Source organism: Tupaia chinensis, unplaced genomic scaffold (genome assembly GCF_000334495.1).
Source record: "Tupaia chinensis unplaced genomic scaffold, TupChi_1.0 Scaffold000208_1, whole genome shotgun sequence".
Lineage (NCBI taxonomy): Eukaryota > Metazoa > Chordata > Mammalia > Scandentia > Tupaiidae > Tupaia > Tupaia belangeri.
This window is the reverse complement of record NW_006159683.1, coordinates 851244-860810: the sequence shown is the minus strand read 5'-3', so window position 1 is coordinate 860810 and position 9567 is coordinate 851244. Positions and strand designations below refer to the sequence as shown.

Here is a 9567-nt window from a genome sequence, read left to right as displayed (position 1 = left end):
TAGTTTCTTTTGAAGCCTTTATCCTTGGTTTCTAGATGGCCATCTTCTGTGTCTCCATAGTCTTCCCTCTGTACATCATGTCTGTGTCCAAATTTCCTCTTATAAGGACACCAGTCATACTGGATTTTTAGAGTCTACTCTCATGACTTTCCTCCAAATACAGTCAGATTCTGAGGTACTGGGGCTAATGACTTTTTTTTTTTTTTTGAGAGGTTTTTGCTATGGGCACGTACGCTTGCCAAAAAGAGAGAGACAGAGAGACAGAGAGACAGTGAGAAATCAACCCCCCAGGAGGGTTGGCCACACCATAGTCTCTTCTCCATTCTCCTTTCAGGACCTTGGGTGTGCACACACACGCGCCCGGTGTGAGTTTAAACTGCCAGGTTCTGGACTCAAACTGTGGTTGATTACATGGGAGTCCAGCAACATAGCATTATGCAAACTGCTAGTCCCCATGGGGCTAATAACTTTATCTTATGAGTTTTAGGGGTACACTGCTTAGCCCATAATACTCATTAAGCATTATTTTCCAGCTATTAAGTTGAAATATGTAAGCAGTATATATTTAGCCTCCAGTGATTTTTTTTTTTTTTTTTTTTTAAAGAGGCTTTTGCCTCAGGATGAATGTACTTGCAGGGACAGAGAGAGAGAGAAGGAAAGTGAGAAATCACCCCATCCCCCGGGGGGGATGGCCTCACCACAATCCCTTCTCCTTCATTCTCCTCTTGATCTTGATCTTGGGCATGTACCCAAAAGCACCAGCATGATTTTCAAGCCACAGGGTCTGGGACCTAACCACAGTTAGCCATGTGGTAGTCCAGCCATGTAACCACTAAGCCATCTGCTGGCCCCGCCTCCAGTGATTCTTAGATGTAAATTTCACTTTATTGTCATCTACTTATTGCTGAATACGCAAGTGTACAATGCTTTGCAATCAAGTTTAACACAGCACAGTGGGTAAGAGTATCTATTTATAGGGTAGAATCCTTGCTATACAACCAGCTGCTTATATCATGTTTGGCAAGTTATTTATCTTTCTTTACTTAGCTCTTTTGCCTCTTCTCTGTAAGTGCTCTTCAGAAAGTTAATAAAAAACAAATATTATGAAAAAAGTATGCATGGATTCTAATTTTTTGTTATGAAAATAAAATTATGTATACTTTTTTTTTGAGAGATTTTTGCTATCAGGCAGGTGCACTCACCAGAGAGAAAGTGAGAAATCACCTCCCCAGGGGGATGGCCATGCTGCAATCCCTTCTCCATTCTCCTCTTAGAATTTTTGGCATGCATGTACACACCCCCACCATGAGTTTTAAGCTGCCAGGTCCAGGACTTGAACCACGGTCAACTATATGGGAGTCCAGTGATGTAACCATTATGCTATCTGGTGGTCCCAAGAAACTTATATTTCTATTTTTCCACAGACTTTTTGAAATCCCCCCCATAACAGGAATAATATTGTCTACCTCACTGAGCTGTAATAAAGGTTAAATGAGTAAATATATCATATAAACCAAGTACTTAATATTAATTGCTGCTGTTAATCTTACTTTCAATCCAAAGGTAGAATATACTGAATTGCAACTAAAGGCACTAAATAAAGCAGATTTGATATTGTAAAAATGTAAAACAATGTTATTTCCACTTTTTTTTCTTTTTGGTTTAGGAAAAAATGTCATACAAATGTTAACATATAAGAAATTTATCCTTTTTCTAAAAAAAATTTTTTTTATTCATTTATTTTTTAATTTGACCAGAGCGAGACATACACAGAGATAGGTGGAAAGTGAGAAAGCAGGCCAGGTCTGGGACTCAAACTGTGGTTGATTACATGGGAGTCCAGCAATCAGGTCCAGGACTTGAACTGTGGTTGGTTGGCCATATGGGAGTGTCCAGTGCCTTGACCACCATACCGTCTGCTGGTCCCCACAAATATATTCTTTTAAAATGATATATTCTCAAAAAATTTTAAATTCCTGATAAGGTAAATATCATAATTATTAAGAGTATAAAAGGATCCCAGACTAAAGTTTGAAAACCTTTGGTGTAGAATATTATATTTTATAAATAAACCATAGTTATTCATCCATTCTTCTGTCAGTGAGTTACGTGGTTATTTTTTATTAGCAGTGAGTGCTGCTATGTAAATCCTGTATGTGTCCCACTGCACATAGTTTGAATTTGCCTAAGTAAGGAATATATCAATGCTTAGAACTGCTAGATAAAAGGTCACATGCAATTTCAGTTCCTTGCCAGTACAGGTGAAACTATGCCAACTATTAAGTGCAAGTAGGAGGACTCTGACAAGGTGTCAGGTAACTCAGTGTCCAAGGGACAAAGGCAGAAGGCCTGGTGAGGTAGGAGGAAAGTGAGACAGCAGTGTCTGAGAACTTGTGCATTTACTGGATGTAATTTTACACTGGGCTCTGTGTACCTGCCTTCATTTCCTTAGGAGCCTCAGGGCTGGCCTTGATCCACTTGAAGTTCTGAGGATTAGTAGTATCAGCCATTGGGAGCAACTAAGAACTTAGATTGTTTTTGCTTTTTCCTCTCGTCTTTGTAGAGCTTTGTCTTGAAGTCCCCACCATCTAAGGAATGGACAATGTGGGTCGCCATCTGAATATCAGAAGTCTGTCCTGATCCTTACTAAGTGATAATACAGATCAGGAACTCCATGGGAGAGGGCTGACCACTGGGGCCATACTGGCTTTCTAAAGTGTAGCATGTCTTTTGGATGGGTAATGTCTGCTTCCTGTCAGGTATTTAGCACTGCCCACTAAGGCTCTAAATCCATAGGCTCGTTATAGCTCTGTGAGGAGACACAGCAATGTCCAGTTTGACCTTGAAACCATGTCCCTGCCTCAGATCAACACTTCTTGAACACAGTAGTTCAGATTCCTTTATCTTTGTATATTCAGCATAATGTCTATTACAGACAGCATACTTGAACATATGAGTGAGGGAATGAACTAAGGATTTTTTTTTTGATGGTAGCACATATGCATGTATGAGAGAAAGAGAGGAGGGGGGTACCCTCTATAAGATTTTGGCACACCGATTTCCTTATCTCTTCAGCTCCTCCAGATCCTGAGTGTATACCTGCATACCCAGCATGTTTCAGGCTGACCCAGGGATCCAAACCTGTAGTCTATCGTGGGGTTTCTATCCCTGCAGGACACTGTTACCACTGCACCACAGGCTAAGTCAAGGGTTTTAAAATATCCTAAAACTAGTTAACTATTATTTTATAACTGCTTTTATATAAAACTGGAGAGGAACAGAGGTTGAAAATAAAAGGTTTTCAATAATGCAGCCTCTGATTCAGCTTTTTAAAACATTTGTCAATACTGAATTGTGGTTTGTATTTTAACCCCTTGACATGTTCATAATAGGTAAATTATGTTCTTCTAGAATCATTTCGTCATCTCTTGGGCTGGTATGTTAGGCAAGAGGCAGTTTATTTGGATTATCTAAAAGTGAGCTTTCTCGAAAATGCAATGTGCACATATACTTTTGGGAAAGGGGCTAAATTGTAATTTGAAAGACTATACATATAGTTAACTTATGAAATAAAAGTTCACTTGCCTAAGAACGTAATCTTCCATTTAAAGAAACAGATCTCTTTTTATACCATGTTAGGAGTTGTTTTTTTTTTTTTTTTCCTTAGCCTTTGTTAAAATAACTTTGTGTATTATGAACTCAGTCATTTCCATACTGTGTGCTTGGATTCCTAAAGGACACAAATCTATAAAAAATTATATCAGACCCCACAAACAGTTTCAGAACTCTCTTACCAGCAATCAGATGGGAAACTACAAGGCCATCATTAGAAACAATTCCTGGGGACCAGCAGTTGCTGTAATGGCTATGTTGCTGGACTCCCATGTAGTCGACTGTGGTTTGAGTCCTAGACCCAGTGGCTTAAACTCACCCTGTGCATGTGTGCCCAAGATCCTGAGAGGACAATGGAGGAGAAGGGATTGCCGAGTGGCCATGCCCCCTGGGGGGTGATTTCTCACTTTCTGTCTCTCTGAGTCTGTCTTTCTGGCAAGCACATGAGCCCTATAGCAAAAACCTCTTAAAAAAAAAAAAAACAGAATTCCTTTCTTGTTTTCTGGTGTGCATTGTAAATCTCTTGAAAACACTGCTTACAAATATTACCTTGAAGCTGTATGTTTGAAACTATAACCTAAAAGTGTGAGAGGGTACTGTAATTTGTTAGCTCTTAACCATCTACTTAGAATCCTTAGGTTGCACCTTCACTTTAGGGACAAAGAAATCCAGGCTCTAAAACATTAGTTACCCATATCATTCACAAGTGTTGCAACCAAGAATACAATGCGTACATGTCTTGTTTCAAAAACTGTTCTTAGAATCATAGGTAAAATATATAAAATAAGTTATTATTCTAAGGCTTGGCATTGTGTCTGGCATGTTAGTGATGACACAGGTAAACACTGGTTGAACTGAAATAGTTTTCGTATTATGCCCTTTATTTGGGATGGGAAAAGCTTGCTGTTGTTGGTAACGGCTCTGAAGTGTAACGAATATATAATAAGTTGCACATGTTTAAAGTGTACAATTTGTCAAGTTTTGACGTGTACATTCGTGAGCACCTCAACTGGATGTGAAAATGCAGACTGCAAAAAGACGATTCAGTGTGGCCTCTGAAAGAACATGTGGTTCAGGACGATCGATTTAAGAATTAAATATGGGTAGAGCTCCCTAGGTGACAGGTAGAGAACAGTCTCGGGGCTACCCCGCCCACGTCCGTAGGCGGGTGATCTAGGGCCCGACCCTGGACCAGGACTTCCTCGTCTCGCCTACCTGCCCGGCTCTCCCCACGCTGCAGGAACCCACTCACAGAAACCGAAGGAAACGTGCTGCGCGCGCGCGCGGAAGACCCGGCCTCGCGAGACTTTCCGGATTTCTCCACTCCCGGCATGCAACGTAACCACCGCCCACGTCGGCCCTGCCCGGAAAGCGGAAGTACGAGCGATTTCCGGTCGGCGTGATCCTGCGGCGTGTGAGTGACTGGGTGAGTTGGGTTTCTCCTGGGTGGGATGGGAGTGGGGCTGGTTTTCGCCGACCCTAGAGAATCTCGTCCGAGACTTGGCCGTCTGTGAGCCACACGTGAGCCCCGGACCGGAGGTGCAGGCGGTGGTCCAGGGCGAGCGGTCCCCGTGGCGGCCCTGCGGCTTCCCCGTGCTCGGTAAGGGAGCCATGCCGTGTATTAAGTTAACACAAACCACCTTGTGGAGGATTTAGGTGAGGACAGAGGGATGTAGAAGAAGCAAAAATGGAAATAGTAGTTAGGTTGTCTTGAGTTAGGAAATGAGCATTGGGTTTGGGGTGTTCATAAGATTTTGTAATTTGTGAGCTGTTGCATAAATAACAGATGATTTGGGTCTTTGAGTTTCTTAGGAAATTAAACTGAATCATGTCTAGAAACTCAAGGAGCTTTAAGGATTAGCTTGGGTTATAGTTTGCCAATGACCACAGGGAGTTTGATTTGGTGTTCTTAGTTCTTACTTAAGTGGCTGTATGTGCCATGTTGATGTTCACATATGTTCTTTATTAAGCTGTCATAAATTAACAGTATGACGATTTCTACCTTTTGTTCTTTTTTAGAGAGATTTTTGCTGTAGGGCTTGTGTGTTTACCGAGGAGAGAGACAAAAGTGAGAACTCACCCCCCGGGGGTTGGAAGGGATGGCCAAGCCACAATCACTTCTCCTCCTCTCCTCTCAGGATCTTGGGCATGCACGCATAGGTGCGTGGTGTGAGTTCGAAGCTGCCATATCCAGGCCACAAACTGTGGTCGGACATGTGAGGGTCTAGCAACGTAACTGTTACTCCATCTGCTGGTCCTGTGTTCTTAGAGATACTTGTTGACCTTTGTTTTCCAAGGATTTTTTTTCCTGTAGTATATATTCGCTTTTGAGTGTGTATTTTTGGTTAACTTTCAGGTAAAGCATGGCCAAAAGCTTACGGAGTAAGTGGAAAAGGAAGATGCGTGCTGAAAAGAGGAAAAAAAATGCCCCAAAGGAGCTCAACAGACTTAAAAGTATTCTCAAAGTAGACAGTGATGCTTTAATGAAAGATGTTCAAGAGATTGCTACTGTTGTGGTTCCCAAACATCAGCAAGAGAAAATGCAATGTGACGTGAATGATGAAAAAGGTTAGTTATGTGCTTTATTAATTAAAAAAAGTTATAGATCACTTTCCTTTGGTGATCCTTTCCCTTTGTTTGCTGTCTTCTACCCTTCCCCACAACTACTACACTGCAAACCTGCCATGCTCATATTTTTGTTTGAAGGCATGTTCTGTGCTAAACTATTTTAAAGAAGTTCATGTGACAGGCATGTTTTAGGTTACTTGGGGATGTCTTGACTGCTTCGCAGTGACCTGAATATCTCAAAAAGAGCCAATACTAGGTGCCAGCAGGTGGCGTTGTGGTTAAGGTGCTGGACACTCCCACATGGCCGACCACGGTTCGAGTCCCAGACCTGATGGCTTCCTTTCTCCCTTTCTCTCTCTCTCTCTGTGTCTCTCTCTGGTCAAATTAAAATAAATGAATGAATAAATAAAATTAAATAAATAATTAAAAAAAAGAGCCAATACTGTAGGAATAGATAAACCTGTACATACCCTGATTGAAAGGGTACACAGTTCATTCAGGGTATAGGCAGGATAGAGAGAGGTGTTCATTTTACTCTTTGCAAGATCTAGCTCCCATTCTGGTAACTACCCTTGTACTATTCTGAAAATCACAGTTTTACTGTATTTCATTTTGACAGATTCTGTGTACCTTTTTACCTTGGTTATAATCTAGGGTTAGATACTGGATATAATGCTAGCTTTAGAAAAGGAAAGACTTGTAGTTTTTACATTTTAATCTATGAAATTAAACTAAATTATAACATCCAAACAAACAAACTTAACAACATCCAAACTTTTAAAAAGGAGTAGATTTATTTGGTATCTTAAGGTCAAGGAAGAGAGTAGCATTCCTCAACTTTCCAAATCCTGGAATATTTCCTCAAATGCATTTTACTTCTGCTTTATTCACTCTTTTTGTTGTTGAGGCAAAATTCACATGATATAAACCATCTTGAAGTATACAGTTAACTGGTACTTGCTACACTGACAGTGTTGTGCATCTGTCACTTCTAGTTTCAAAACATTTTTTGTCATCATGAAAAGGAACCCTATACCCATTAATCAGGTTCTCTCTGCTCCTCAGCACAGCCTCTGACAACCATTAATGTGCTTTCTGTCTCTGGGTTTACTTATTCTGGATATTTCATATAATGATCTTTTTGGGACCATCAGATAGTGTAATGATTACGTCACTGGACTTCCATGTAGTCATTCATGGTTCGAGTCCTGGACCTGGTGGCTTAAAACTCAGGCTGGGTGTGTGTGCTTGCATGCTCAAAATCCCAAGAGAAGACTGGAGGAGAAGGGTTGCGTCATGGCCATCCCTTTTGGGGGGTGATTTCTCACTTTTTATCTCTCTGTGTCTCTGGCAAGCAACCCTATAGCAAAAAAAATCTCTCTCAAAAGGAAAAACAAAAATAGGTGATCTTTGTATGTGCTTTTGAGGATCTCCCACATCGTAGCATTTATCAGTAGTATTTCCTTTTTTTTTTTTTTTAAAGAAGTTTTTGCTATAGGGCACGTGCGCTCGCCAGACAGAGAGACAGAGAGACAGAAAGCGAAAAATCACCCCCCAGGGGGGATGGCCACGCCACAATCCCTTCTCCTCCATTCTCTTCTCAGGACCCTGGGCACGTATGCACACGCGCCCGGCGTGAGTTTTAAGCCACCGGGTCCGGGACATGAACCGCGGTCGAGTATGTGGACGTCCAGCAACATTGCCATTATGCTAATTGCTGGTCCCATCAGTAGTATTTCCTTTTGAAGACTGAATAATAATAGCCCACTTCTCTTCAGTGCTTGGTAAAAAAAATACATTTGGTCACTATCAGTTTGTAAAATGCTATGTACTTGAAAATTCACAAAAGAATACTAGCTTAGAATTGCCTTACAGAGCTTCTCTGTTTTCTGTCCATCCTTGTCATCAGAGCCGTTATGCTAACTTCTCCATCAGGTTCATCAGAAGTTCATTCTAAGTTCATTAGAATGTAGTTTAAATTCATTAGAAATGGCCAATCATTCCTAATCAGTTTATTTACTTCTAAGGCTTATCCATTAGAATCATGAATGAATCTCTTACTGGCTCAATTATTTAATTCAATGAAGCACTTAGTATGAAAAATATTAATATAACTCACATGTGCTTAGAACCATACTTAACCCACTAATGTGACTCAAAACCATACCTTTTAAATGTGTTTTGTTTAACTTTACTATTCCAGAGAACAGTCCTGACAACATTCTTTAGAAACTTTCTCAGTCACTAAATAGTAAATGGTGTTCTTAGTTACTGACTTAATTTTTTTTCCTGTCTTTCTTGGCTGTGGAAACATGTAGCAGCATGCATCTGACTACTCTGAGTGTGCTATAAGGAGTTTTCAGAGTGTTCGTCAAAGTGCATTCTACAATAAGGGATTTTTTCGTTTTGTTTTGATGTTCTTGGTGCACTAATGTACTTTTACAGGGTTTTCTCATATATGAGTGGTAATGGTTTTTTCATGTTTTTATTCAGATGATATGAAAATGGAAACTGATATTAAGAGAAATAAAAAGAGTCTTCTAGACCAGCACGGACAGTACCCAGTATGGATGAACCAGAGGCAAAGGAAAAGACTGAAGGCAAAGCGAGAGAAAGCAAAGGGGAAAAGCAAAGCAAAAGCAATGAAGGCAGCGAAGGGCTTGGCCTGGTAGACTCTTAAAAACTAAAGATGCCACATGGGACAGTTGATTCAAGTGTATACAGCAATTTCATATCCCATTGAATGACTTTAATTCAGACAACATAATTCCTCAAGTTTGTTTTGGGAACTTGAATAAAATATTTTCTTTGATGAATGAAAGCTGTACTAATAATTTTAATTAGATGCCACCCAGTTTTCAGGTTTTGATCAGACGTCCAAACAATTTCAGGTATTAATGTGGTTATAATGGTTTGTTCTTACAACTTGGTGATTATAGTCAGTAAAGATAAATAATGTACTGATGAATTTGAGTGAATTCATTTAAAGACCGCTTATGTAATTATACCATTTGTCAGAGAATATAAAAACAATATATATTTGGACCTTTGATTTGTGTAATACAGAATAAAATATATTTTGTGTGTAGGTCTTGAAGTTTGATCTTTTCTTCCATATAGCCTTAAAGTTAGTACTAGAGAAGACGCTACTTAAGTGAAATTTTAAGAAAGTCAATTTTTATTAGCATGTATCAATTTGCCTTTTAGGAGATTGGAATAGTTCAGGCTTTTCCTGGAAACTGATTTAATGTTCTTTAGCTTTCATAATGTATAGACTAATATATTAAAACTCAGCATATCCTTTGGTATGTTCTCCAGAGATAATTTATTCCAATCTTTGACTGAAAAATAAACCTGGGGTGGGGGGCGGCAATTGGAATGGTGGTT

General features: G+C 39.9%; 1 protein-coding gene across 2 annotated transcripts; it reads left to right on the top strand.

Moving 5' to 3' along the window:
* Positions 1-4955: 4955 nt before the first annotated feature.
* LLPH (LLP homolog, long-term synaptic facilitation factor) lies at positions 4956-9268 on the top strand. Of its 2 annotated transcripts, none has more exons than XM_006147274.3 (3): positions 4956-5038; positions 5969-6180; positions 8674-9268. In XM_006147274.3, exons 2-3 carry the CDS (start codon positions 5976-5978, stop codon positions 8850-8852), a joined length of 384 nt encoding a protein of 127 aa, XP_006147336.1. In that variant the 5' UTR covers positions 4956-5038; positions 5969-5975; the 3' UTR covers positions 8853-9268. The 2 variants fall into 2 exon arrangements, with proteins under 2 accessions (XP_006147336.1, XP_006147337.1); XM_006147275.3 differs by lacking the exon at positions 4956-5038 and adding an exon at positions 5057-5212.
* Positions 9269-9567: the final 299 nt, after the last annotated feature.

Bases quoted from the DNA above. Each gene is read 5' to 3' on its own strand.
- LLPH (XM_006147274.3), top strand. From the start codon at position 5,976: ATGGCCAAAAGCTTACGGAGTAAGTGGAAAAGGAAGATGCGTGCTGAA. The intron at 6,181-8,673 runs GTTAGTTATGTG...GTTTTTATTCAG, and splicing joins TGACGTGAATGATGAAAAAG to ATGATATGAAAATGGAAACT.